The sequence below is a fragment of the Hyperoodon ampullatus genome, assembly GCF_949752795.1.
Source record: "Hyperoodon ampullatus genome assembly, chromosome: 3".
NCBI lineage: Eukaryota > Metazoa > Chordata > Mammalia > Artiodactyla > Ziphiidae > Hyperoodon > Hyperoodon ampullatus.
In genome coordinates, this window is record NC_136916.1 from 153,154,149 (window position 1) to 153,167,687 (window position 13,539).

General features: G+C 35.5%; 1 protein-coding gene across 5 annotated transcripts in view; it reads left to right on the plus strand.

The window, feature by feature from the left end:
• The window catches only part of TTLL5 (tubulin tyrosine ligase like 5), a gene marked incomplete at both ends in the record, with an annotated part of 288,021 nt that overhangs the window by 77,455 nt on the left and 197,027 nt on the right, over positions 1-13,539 (plus strand). For all 5 annotated transcript variants that reach the window (XM_079699035.1, XM_079699039.1, XM_079699036.1 and 2 more), the window contains 2 exons: positions 5,543-5,656; positions 5,932-6,023. In XM_079699035.1, coding sequence (XP_079555161.1) covers positions 5,543-5,656; positions 5,932-6,023 — 206 coding nt within the window. The remainder of the gene's footprint in view (positions 1-5,542; positions 5,657-5,931; positions 6,024-13,539) is intronic.

Genomic DNA, 13,539 nt, shown 5'->3' on the forward strand with positions numbered 1-13,539 from the left:
CAGTACCCGATCACTTCCTAACTTGATTCACTGCTTCTTATCTTATCCTACAGTTGCATCTTTTAACTGTGTTCAGCTTTTGTTGGTATATTTTATTTATTATATCATGATGCTAAGTCCTGATTGGAAATATAATTTAAAATAAAAACTATATGAAGTTTTCACAAATGCTTCTCTAAAATCCAAAGACATTAAATATATTTGCTCTATTCCCCCTTTTTGTTATTTTGTCCTAAATATCAAAATTATAAAGCACGTTTTAAAATAAATAAGCAGTCTTTGTACTACTATTCTTTATGAGCCCATTAAACGCTAAATGTTTATGGATTTTTTTTCTTTTAATATTTTTTCCATTATTTTACTAGGGATTCAAGTTAGACTCACCAGGCGGTAATCGCCCCGAGCATACTTCTTAAATTTTTGAAGATTGGTGCCTCATTTTTTTTTTTTTTTTCTAATCCTCTGGTACCTCCTCAGTTCTTCATGATTTTTCAAACATAACTGTAAGCGGTTTTGGTAAGTTTTTTTGTTTTTAAAGCCAGTTCTGTTAATAGCAAGATGCATGTCTCTCAGACCTGCTGACTTACATTTATTACGGATTTTCAGACGCTGCATATCTTTTTTTACTGTAACACAAACCTACTTACTTGCTTTTTTTTTTTCCCCCTAATTTCAAAGTAGTATACTTCCGGTTATCATTATATGTAAGCCTTCTCTATTAGCCATTTTGGTCTGTTTCCACCCAGATTTATTCATATGTGGGTTTTTTTGTTCATTTTCTTTTGTTTGATAGCACTGATTCATTTTGCTTTTTAAACTTGACGTTTTATTTTCTGAGTGGCATGATGCATCACATATAAATTGAGCTATTTCTAGTCCATATATTTTTAACACAGAATTCTAAACTTTGTAAAGTTGAATTGGGAGGCTTTTTATTCTTTGTATGGGTTCTCTGTCAAGCAGATTTTTTTTTGCCCCTCAATTTTGATATCTTTGAGGATACCTCACTTTTTTTCTTCATATTCTACCTTTTGTCCAGTTCTCCTTACTGGTACTTGCCAGCTTTCTTTAGGATGAGAACCATTTTTCTGATTCAACACCTGTTTCTTACTGCTGTGAGTGGGGGCAGGTGATTCCCTGTCTCAATAATTTCACACTCTCAGCCAGTTCTTCCCTAACAATGAAGATTAGATGCGTATTGGTTTCTTCTCTGGGTATATTTCTGAGTCCTACGTTGTACTAATTATAATTTAACAACTTTGATGCATGTTGCATGGTAGAATTCTTACTGAGACAGTTTAAAGTCTATTTGAGAACCCAGTAGTTTAAATCTTATGTCATCTAGCCAGGGGCAATGGTTCCCTTTAAGTTTAGAGGAGCTTTATTTCCTTAGTGTATTTAGTCAATCCACTGGAATATGTGGATTTATTCTATCTACTACCCAGAGAACACAGCTGAGCTGATGTGCCCAAAGTCAAAACCACAGAATGGCTTGTATTTGAACTGCTTTGCTCTTGTTTTTGACAGTCCTGATGGCCTTTCAAATCATTCTGATTCCTTTTTTTCTTTTGCTTTGCTTTTAATTTCCAAGTATCTCCTTGGCACTCATAAGCATTTCTGTTTTTTTTCTTTTTTTTTTTCACTATTATCCTTTCTTCTCCCCTTTTCCCTCTGCTTTTTCTCTCACCTGTGTCTATAAATCATTTGTTAAGAGCTCATTTCATTAATAAATATTGGTAGGATTCAACCAGTGGTCTAGGATAGTAATGCTTTGTTGTTCCTGTATAAATACATTCCTGTATAAACCAGTACAGCAGATATTATGTAGATTAAAAAAATTCTCTCGTCTCAAATTTATTGAAAAGCTGAGATTGGCAAAATATTTTTGACTTTCTAGTCTGATTATTTTCCACTGGCTTCCCCAAAGACACAGGAAACCTGGGTGGATTTTAGAGAGGCATTTGAGATACCTAGACTTCGAGAGCTGCAACTTTTCCTATTTTTCTCCCTCTCAGCCTTCTTAATAGTTGACATTGAAGTAAATAGGTGAAGAGATTAAAGGGGTTTCTAGCCACATTTTTTTTTCTCTTTTGGAGTAGCATTGACCTTTTCTTTGCGCTCTGGTGGTATTTGTGGCAATAAAAGAATAAAACGGTCGGTTTATGGGAGTTAACAGCTGGAGCATTCATCCAACAAGCACCATTACCCCTCCTTTTTCTAACCTCCCAAATGCCCCAGCCAAGAGCACCTGCTTGAACTCCTACACACCCCACCCAAATAGCCCTCATGTAGGCACACAGTGGCTAGAGTTAGGACTGTGGACTGTGAGTAACAAAAGAGTGGTTGTGAATGTATGTAGGAGACAACTCTTTAAAAATGACTGGGAGAGTTTTGGAGTGCTAATTCATTGTTTGGGGGAGCAGGTTTAGATGAATAGAGGAGGATTGCAACATCATTATAATAGTCTCAATCTCTGGAAGCCAGGAATATCATTCCATCATGAAGCAGTTCCACAAAGATGAAAATTAGGTCCCAGAAAAGCAAAAAAAAAAAAAAAAGTTAAAAAGATAAGAAAGAAAAGTAAACAATAAATAAGCAAACAGAAAAACCCCCTAACGATGAAAAAACATAAGAGACTGAACCAACAAAAACAAAACAAAAGGACAAAAAAAAGGAAAATAATTTTTAAAAAGTTGGATGTGCTCATTAGATGTTATTCAGTAGTGACTTGATCCATGTTCTTATAAATATGACCATTCCTTAAAACTATTCTGATAGGTAATAACTATTTCTTAAAATATTTTTTCTTATTAACCTGGTAATACAGTTAGTTTATCAGCATTTTAAAATAACATTCTTTCTATTCTAAGATGCTTAATCTTTATTTTTATTACATCATTAAAATGAATGCTTACTTCATATTGTCTTCTTTCACAATTTCAGAGGACTTCAAGATATTCTTAAATAGTGTGAAGTGATAAGGCAGCTTGACTTTGGAGGATTTACTGCCAGTGGCTTTCTGATCAAAGCCATGCTGTCACATGTGAGGTAGATAAGTCTTTTTAGAAAACAATAAGTAGTGTGTGAAGATGACGGAAGTCCTCAAAACATCCACTTAATATTTTGGCTTTTCCAAGTTATATGCTAAATAAGAAGTCACACTTTAAAATTTTTTTTTAATGATTCTATTACTTATATTGATTCCCTTCTTAAATCTTTAAACATTCTTCTTGATTTCCAACATGTGCTGTATCATGTATTTCCAGAGATCAGAAGGGAGTTAAAATTTTTCCCAAAATCCTCTGCAAAGTTTAATTCTAACCATGGTTGATCTATGTGTCAGCACATTATTCATTTACTTATTTGTTCAAAAAACATTTATTGATCTCCTACTCCATCCCAAATACTGTTCTAGATGCTGAAGATACCACAGGAAAAGCTAAAGAGATAAAAGTTCCTACCTTCACTTGGTGCTTGTATCTGCTCATTTTGTGGGTTTTCTTCCATGGAGTTGCCTATCAGAAAATCTGTGTTTTATAACTCCATGCTAGCTTTGAAGATTAGTACATATTGGTCTCCCTTGTGTCCAAAGGTAAAGCCATTCATGGTTGTTTATGTACAGGTGTGCATTAGTCTGCGTGGGCAGCCATAACAAAATACCATAGACTGGGTGGCTTAAACCACAGAAACTTATTTCTCACAGTTCTGGAGGCTGGGAAATCCAAGATCAAGGTGCTGGCAAGGTAGGTTTTGTTCTGAGGCCTCTTCTTTTGGCTTGTAGATGGTCACCATCTTGCTGTGTGCTCACCTGACCTCCTTGTGCTTGCTCAGGCAGAGAGAGAAAGAGAGAACAAGCTCTCTGGTGGCTCTTCTTTTTTTTTTTTTTAATTAATTAATTAATTTATTTTTGGCTGCGTTTGGTCTTCGTTGCTGCACGCAGGCTTTCTCTAGTTGTGGCGAGCAGGGGCTACTCTGTTGCAGTGCGCGGGCTTCTCAGTGCGGTGGCTTCTCTTGTTGTGGAGCACGGGCTCTAGGCCAGTGGGCTTCAGTAGTTGCAGCATGTGGGCTCAGTAGTTGTGGCTCGCGGGTTCTAGGGCACAGGCTCAGTAATTGTGGCGCCTGGGCTTAGTTGCTCCGCAGCATGTGGGATCTTCCCAGACCAGGGCTCGAACCTGCGTCCCCTGCCTTGGCAGGTGGATTCTTAACCACTGCACCACCAGGGAAGCCTGGTGGCTCTTCTTTAAAGGCTATTAATCCCATCAGACCAGGGCCTCACCCTCATGTCCTCATCTGACCCTAATTACTTCCCAAAAGCCCCATCTCCACATGCTGTCACATTGTGGGGGTTAGGGCTTCAACGTAGGAATTTTGGGGCAACACAAACATTTAGTCCATAACAATGAGTATTGCTGAAAATGTCAAAAGTTATTTGTCAAAAAGCCTTTCCATAGACTGTGTATACAAAAAGAAAAATAAACAATGGTTCCTGACAGTAGGACTTCTTCTGTCTGGTCAGAGTTACTTCCAGGACTCTAGAGAGACAAATTATACCCCCCATTTCTTAGATTACTCCTTATTCTTTGTACTTGGCAGATTTATTTGTCTTATTTTATCAGTCATCTTTTTCAATAATAGTGTGTTTTCATGCTTCATACTATCTGATTTCCTTTGTTACCTTTGTATTTCTCTGCTCTCATAACATCAAAATCTCTTAAAACTTTTGTTCTCCAACAGCCTTCCTGATCATCATTCAGAAGCTGAAGTAGCCAGATCATCTTTGGGGATCCATAAGGAACATGACCCACTTGGCTGCCTCCTTGGAGTACCCAAGGCAGTCATCCTAGATCCAGTCTCTTTTAGTCTAGCAACTACAGTGTTTCTCAAGTTGTAGCCTTTTGCTCACAGCTCTCTTCTGTGTCACTAGTAACTTTCATCTCAGTATTTACCCCCTCAAGTTCTAAAACATCCCACTGTCCAACTTCTTCATCTGTGACATAATAGATCGCTCCTGTTTCTTGGTCTTTTTTTTTTTTTTTTAATTTTATTTATTTATTTATTTTTATTTTTTGGCTGCGTCGGGTCTTCATTGTGTGTTTTTCTGTCTTATGTCTTACTTTTCCTAACTTTACTTCCCCAGTGCTGAAAAGAATATAGTTACTTACTGAAATAAATACATATTTAATCTTATGTTGAGGTTATTTTCAGATTTTTTTCCCATATCTTTCAAACTATTAAATGTACTGTAAAACCAAGATTAGGAATAAGTACTAGCTTACAAAGCCATGTGGACATCTTTCTTTCTTTTTTTTATTTGTATCTCTCTCAACCCATAGTGTTTTCCTACTATTCTATTTTCTCCTCTTTTCTTTGAGCTTACTGGCTTTCATCTATTTCCCAGGGTTTCAGGCTAAGAGATCAATTACAGAAAATGGGCTTTGGATTTGAGCTTATACATATTATGAAACATAATGGTGTTGAGGGACTTGGAAATGAAGAAAGGTGATGAAAAGATATTTTTGTTTTTCTTTTTTCTTCTCCTTAGCGTTGCCGTCCACTCTCTGCCAGTGATGTGGAAATGAAAAACCTTGTGGGCTCAGCACGGGAGAAGGTGCCGGGGAAGTTAGGTGGTTCTGTGCTTGGTCTGTCAATGGAGGAGGTAAAGATAACTCCATTTCAGGCCTTTATGGGTTAACATAGGCTTCAGTGAAAATTAGTCAGTGATTTGTAATATTCATGACCAACTCATATCTTATACTGAACATGGGAGAAATAGCTTCTCAAAAAAACAGCATCTTAAATGGAATTAATTTCTTCCTTCATGCTTCTTTTGTATTCTCGGTTCATAACTCTCTTCCTCTGTCCTATTACCACATGGATTACAGTTTTTAAAATAGGTACTCATTTTATTTTATTTTCTCTTCCTCCACGTAGATCAAAGTTTTACGGAAGGTGAAGGAAGAGAATGATCGGAGAGGTGGATTTATTCGCATATTCCCTACATCAGAGACATGGGAAATATATGGGTGAGGTGACTACCTTTTTTTTAAACCTGTACTTCAGGTCAAGAAAATTGGATTAATTGTGACACAGTATCATCACTGCTCTCCACATGGTGCCTTTCTTACATTTTTTTGTTTATTTATTTATGACAGTATGAATATTACCCAACCCTGCATTATTCCTCCCTTTTTTCTAGTTCCCTTCCTCCTTCCTAACTGCCCCCTAACCCAGGCTTAGACACTGTCCTAAATTTTGTGGTTATCATTACCTTGATTTGAAAAAAAAATTGGTTTATCATCTATATGTGTGCTTAAACTATAAATTGCTTATTTTTAATCATCTTTGAGATCAAGTTTACATGCAGCAGCATCCATTTTAAGTTTGACGATGAATTTTGACAAATACAGACATCAATTTAATCACCACAATTAAGATATAGAACATTCCATTACCTCCGGATGTCCTCTCATGCCCCTTCACTGTGAGTCCCCCCATTACCGTGAGCCTCAAACATCTACTGACTTGCTTTATATCACTATAGTTTTTCTAGAATTTTATATAAATAGAATCATACATTATATATTTTTTGATGTCTGGATTCTTTTGTTTGGCATAATGTTTTTGAGAATTATCCGTGTTGTTGTGTGAAACAGTAGTAGTTCATTCCTGACTATTGTTAGGTACTATTTCATCGTATGAGTATAGCGCAATTTGTTTATCCGTTCACCTGTGTGGCATATTTGGATTGTGTCTAGTTTTGGGCTGTTCTGAAGAAAGCTGCTATTATGAACATTTATGTACAAGTCTCTGTGTGGATATATGATTTTATTTTTCTTGGATAAATACCTAGGGGTGGAATAGGTGGGTCGTATGAAAAGGGATAAGAGATAGAACCATTTTACATTTTGCCAATGATGAATGAGAGTTCCATTTGCTTCCCATCCTTGCCAACACTTGGTATTGTCAGGCTTTTTAATTTTAGGCATTCTAGTGTGTGTGTGTAGTGTTTCTCTGTAGTTTTAATTTACTGTTCTCTGATTAATAATGATATTGAGCATTCATGTTCTGTGGGCCATTTGTGTATCTTCTTTTTTCCATTTTAAATTTTAAGATTTTTATCTTTTTATTATTGTGTTATAAAAGACTCTTGATACAAGTCCTTTCCCAGATATTTACATTATAAATATTTTCTCAAAGTCTGTGGCTAGCTTTTTCTTTTTTATAACAGTGGCTTTCAAAGAACAGAAGTTTTAAATTTCAGTGAAGTCCAGTTGACCAATTTTTTTTTAAGGTTTATGCATTTCGTGTTTTCTAAGAAATCTTTACCAATGCCAACTTCACAAAGCTTTTTCTCTTTTGTTTTCTTCTAGAAGTTTTGTAATTTTGGCTTTTATATTTAGGTCTATGATATGTATTGATTTAATTTTTATGTGTGGTGTGAGGTAAGGGTTGACATCCATTTCCTTCCATATGGATGTCCATTTGCTCCAGCACCACTTTTTGAAATTACGTTATTGAATTTAACTTGGCATCTTTGTTGAAAGTTAACTGGAATATATATGTATGTATATTTCTAGACTTTATTCAGTTTCACTGATCTACATGTTTGTCTTAATATCTATAGCTTTATACCAAGTCTTGAAATTAGGTAGTGTTGTAAGTCTTCCAACTTTGTTCTTTTTCAGAAGTATTTTGACTATTTTGTGTCCTTTGTATTTCCAAATAAATTTTAAAATTTCTTTGTCAATTTCTACACAAAAGTCTGCTGACTTTTGATGGGCATTGCATTGAACATATAGATTAATTTTGGGTGAGTGGATATTTCAGTAATGTTGAATTTTCCAATCCATGAGCATGATATATCTCTCCATTTATTTAGGTCTTCTTTGATTTCTCTTAGCAATGTTTTATAGTAGTTTCCAGTGTAAAGATCTTGAACACGTTAAACTTATCACTTAGTATTTCATGCTTTTGGATGATATTGTAAATGTTATTTTTAACAGCTTTTTTGAGTGATAATTGACATACAATAAGTTGCATGTATTCAAAGTGTAAAATTTGATAAATTTTCACATATGTATATATCCATGAAACTACCACCACAATCAACACAATGAACATATGCATCACTACCGGAAGTTTCTTTGTTCCCCTCTGTAATTCCTCTCTTCTGTCCCTCCTTTTCCCTTCCCTGCCTATTCCTGTCCCCAGGCAGCTACTGATCTGCTTTTTGTCAATAAAGAGTAATTTGCATTTCCTAGAATTTCATAAATAGAATTCTATTGGTTGTTCTCTTATTTGCTTTTCTTTTTTACCTGGCAAGATTATTTTTTGATTCATACATGTTACAGTATGTATCAATGGTTTAATTTCTTTTTATTGTCAAGTAGTATTCTGTTATAGGCATATATCAGAATTTGTCTATCCTTTCATCTGTCAATTAATATTTAGGTTGTTCCCAGTTTTTTGTTATTGTAAAGAAAGACTCTATGAACATCTATATAGAAATTTTTGTATGGAACATGTGCTTTCATTTCTCTTGGGAAAATACTCACTTGTGGAATGACTGGATCATATCATTGTATATGTGTAACTTTTTAAGAAACTGCCATATGGTTTACCATTTTACATTCCTATCATAAATGTCTGAGAGTTCCAGTTCCTCCACATCCTCACGAACAGTTGGTATGGTCAGTTTAATTTTAGCTCCTCTAGGAGATGTGTAGTGATATCTCATTATGGTTTAATTTGCATTTTCCTAATGATTAATGATGTTGAGCATGTCTTCATGTGCTTGTTTGCTGTTCAGTGCTTAAATATTTTGCCCATTTTTAAAATGAGGTTGTTTTCTTATAATTAGGTTGTGAGAATTCTTTATATTTTCTGGATATAATTCTTTTATCAGATGTGGGCTTTGCAAAGATTTTATCCCCCAGTATGTTACTTGTCTTTTCATCCTTTAAACAGTGTCTTTTGAAGAGGAGAAATTTTTAATTTTGATTAAGTCCAATTTGTCCTTTTTTTCTTTTAATTACTGTGCTTTAGTGTCTAAGAAATCTTTGCCTATCCCAAGTTTTCTTCTATTTTTTTAATAGAAATGTTGTAGTTTTAAGTTTTACATTTAAGTCTGATCCATTTTGAATTAATTTTTGTATATGGTATAAGATATGGATCACAGTTCTTTTTTTTTCCAGATGGATATCCAGTAGTTTTAGCATCATTTTTTGAAAAGACTACCCTCTCTCCATTGAGTTGTCTTTCACTTTGGAAAACTGTGTGCGTCTATTTCTTTATTTTTTATTCTTTCCCATTGATCTTTTTGTTTTTGTGCCAATACAGTGCCACACTGTCTTGATTACTGTAGCTTTATAAAAAATCTTGTTCTAACTTTGTTCTTTTTCCAGGTTGTTTTGGCTATTCTAGGTCATTTGCCTTTCCATTTGGATTTTAGAATTAGTTTGTCAGTTTCTACAAAAAAGCCTGCTTGGGATTTTCATTGGGATTGTATTGACTCTCTAGATCAGTTTGAAGTGAATTGACATCTTAACACTATTGTGTCTTCCAACTCATGAACAAGGTATATCTGTCCATTTATTCAGGTCATCTTTAATTTCTCTCAGCAGTGTTTTGTAGTGTTCAATGTACAGGTCTTTTACATTTTTTTGTCAGATTTCTTCCTAAGTATTTAATATGTTTTGATGCTATTGTAAATGATTTTGTTTTGTTAATTTCGGTTTCTGATTGTTTTTTGCTAGTACATAGAAGTACAAATGATTTTTCCATATTGATCATGTTCCGATAATCTCGCTAAACTCACTTATCAGTTATTGAAAGTTTTTGGAGATTCCATTGGATCTTCTACCTAGTTGAAAATGTTGTCTGTGAATAAAGACAGTTTTCCTTCTTTGTTTCCAATCTGGATGTGTTTTATTTCTTTACTCTTGCGTGATTACACTGGCAAGAACCTCCAGCACAGTGTTGAATAGGACCAGTGAGAGCAGACATCCCAGTCTGGCTCCTGTCTAGGGTAAGCAATTAGTCTTTTGTCATTAAGTATGATGTTAGTTTTAGGCTTTTCACAGATGCCCTTTATCAGATTGAGGGAGTTCCCTTTTATTTCTCTTTTGCTAAGAGTTTTTTACTTTATTTATTTATTTTTTGCGGTACGCGGGCCTCTCACTGTTGTGGCCTCTCCCATTGTGGAGCACGGGCTCTGGACGCGCAGGCTCAGCAGCCATGGCTCACGGGCCCAGCCGCTCTGCGGCATGTGGGATCTTCCCGGACCGGGGCACGAACCCGTGTCCCCTGCCTTGGCAGGCGGACTCTCAACTGCTGCGCCACCAGGGAAGCCCCTACATTGATTTTTGAACGTTAAACCCAACATTTCATTCCTGAAATAAACTCTACTTGGTCATGATACAGTATCTTTTTTATATATTGTTGAGTTTGATTTGCTGAAATTGTATTTGGATTTTTACATGTATGTTCATAAGAGATACTGATCTGTAGTTTTCCTATAACATCTTTGGTTTTAGTATGAGGATAAGATATATAAGATATTTCAGTCTTTGGTTTCTGGCCTCATAGAATGAGTTGGAAAGCGTTATCACCTCTTCAATTTTCTGGAAGAATTTATGGAGAATTGGTATTATTTATTTCTTGAGTGTTTGGTAAAATTCACTAGTAGAGCCTTCTGGACCAGGAGTTCAGTTTCAATTTCTTTAACAGATATAGGACTATTCAGGTTATCTATTTCTACTTGAATGAGCTTTGGTAGTTGGTGTCTTTTAAGGCATCTGTCCATTTCGTATATGTTGTATTTATAAGCATAAAATTGTTCATAATATTCACTTATCCTTTTAATATCTATAGAATCTGCAGTGATGTTACTTTTCTCATTTCTGATATTGGTAATTTGATTCTTCTCTCTTTTTATCCTATTCAGTCTGGCTAGAGGTTTATCAATTTTATTGACCTTCTAAGACACCCAGTTTTTAGTTTCATTGTTTTTTTTTTTCTATTTCTTGTACATTGACTTCCCCTCTAATATTTATTATTTCCTTTTTTTAACTTACTATGGGCTTCATTTGCTCTATATTTTTCCCCTAGTTTCTTTAGGTAGAAGCTGATGTCATTGATTTGAGACCTTTCTTCTTTTCTATATGTGTTTTAAGAGCTATAAATTTCCTACTAAGTACTGTTTTTGCAGCTTCCCATACATTTTGATTGTTCTCTTTTTGTTTTTATTCTGTCTTTGGCCTGTGGGTTATTTATAAGTGTGTTATTTAGTTTTCAAATATTTGGGAGTTTTTCTAGAGGTTTTTCTTTCAGTGATTTCCAATTTACTTCTGTTGTACTGAGAACATACTTTGTGTAAGTTGAATATTTTAAAATTTACTGAGACTTGTTTTGTGGTTCAGAATTTGATTTATCCTGGTACAATGTAACATGTACATTGAAATATATATATTCTGCTATTGTTGGCTGGTGTGTTCTATAAATGTCCATTAGGTCAAGGGATTCGACAGTTTTGTTCAGATATTCTCTATTTTTAGTAATTTTATAATTATCAAGAGTCTGGTGTTGAAATCTCCCATTGTAGTTGTGACCTTTTCAGTTTCTCCTTTTGGTTCTGTCAGTTTTGCTTTTTATGGATTTTGGAACTCTGTTATTAGGTACATCTGCATTAGATTTGTTATGTCTTCTTTATAAATTGACTTCTTTATTGCTATGAAATATCCCTGTTTATCCTGGATAATGTTCTTTGTCCAGAAGTCTATTTATCTGCTATAATATACCCACTCTAGCTTCCTTTGTTTTTTTTGTTAAGTTTAAGGTGTATAGTATAATGATTTGACTTACATCATGAAATGATTATCACAATAAGTTTAGTGAACATCCATCAGCTCACAGAGATACAAAGTTAAATAAATAGAAAAAAACTAAAAGAAGAACTAAAGAACTCTTAACTTTCATATATAACATATAGAAATATTACTTCTGTTTATCATGTTGTATGTACATTACATCCCTGGTACTTATTTATAACTGGAAGCTTGTACTTTTTTTGTTTGTTTGTTTTTTGCGGTATGCAGGCCTCTCACTGTTGTGGCCTCTCCCGTTGCAGAGCACAGGCCCCTGACACATAGGCCCAGCAGCCATGGCTCACAGGCCCAGCCGCTCCGTGGCATGTGGGATCTTCCCGGACCGGGGCACGAACCCGTGTCCGCTGCATTGGCAGGCAGACTCTCAACCACTGCGCCACCAGGGAAGCCCGCTTGTACCTTTTGACTGCCTTCATCCAGTTCCTTCTCCCCTCACCCCATCCACTCCAGCTTTCTTATGGCTAGTGTTTGCGTGCTGTATCTTTTTTCATTGTTTTACTTTTTTTTTTTTTTTTTTTTTGCGGTACGTGGTCCTCTCACTGTTGTGGCCTCTCCCATTGCGGAGCACAGGCTCCAGATGCGCAGGCTCAGCAGCCATGACTCATGGGCCCAGCTGCTCCATGGCATGTGAGATCTTTCCAGACCGGGGCACGAACCCGTGTCCCCTGCATCGACAGGTGGACTCTCAACCACTGCGCCACCAGGGAAGCCCTCATTGTTTTACTTTTAATCTGTCTTGTGTCTTTATAGTTAAAGTAGATTTCTATCAAAGAAGGATGTCCTGCCATCTGTGGCAACATGGATGAACCTGAAGGGATAATGCTAAGTGCAATAAACCAGACAGAGAAAAACAAATATTGTATGATTTCACTCACATGTGGAATCGAATGTTTTTTTTAAAAAAGAAAGTAGAACTCATAGAAACAAAGAGTAGAATGGTGGTTGCCATGGTCTGGGGCAGGGGAAATGGGAGCTATGGGTCACAGGGTACAACCTTTCAGTTTTAAGATGAATAAATTATGGGGATTTAATGTACAGCACGGTGATATGGTTGAGTTTAGATATGCCAAATTACTATTTGTTCTCCATTTGTCTAATGTGTCCTTTGTTCCCTTTTTATTTTCCCCTGCCATCTTTGGATTAACTCATTTCTCTTGCCTCTTTGGTTTGCTTTTTTTAAAGTGTGGTTGCTCTAGGGTGACAATATGCATCTTTTACTTACCACAGTGCACCTTAAAATAATGTTATACAATTTCAGGTATAATTTAGAAATTTTACAACCAGTATAATTCGATTTCCCCTTCCTGTCCTTTGGGCTATTATTGTCCTACATTTTATTTCTATATAAGTTATAAATCCTGTAGTACCTTGGTTATTTTTGCATTGAACAGCTTAAGGAAATTTAAATATGAGGAAAAGTCTCATAATTACACATTTACTACTATTTTCTCTGCTCTTCCTTCTTTTGTGTTGATCAGTTTTTTATCTGGCATCATTTTCTTCCATCTGGAAAACTTCTTTTAGGATTTATTGTAGTACAATCAATTCTCTCACCTGTTGCTTGTCTGAAAAAGTCTTTCTTATATCGATACTTTCAATTTTTGAAAGATTTTTTTCAGTGGTTGTAGAGTTCTGGGTTGGCACTTTTCTCCCG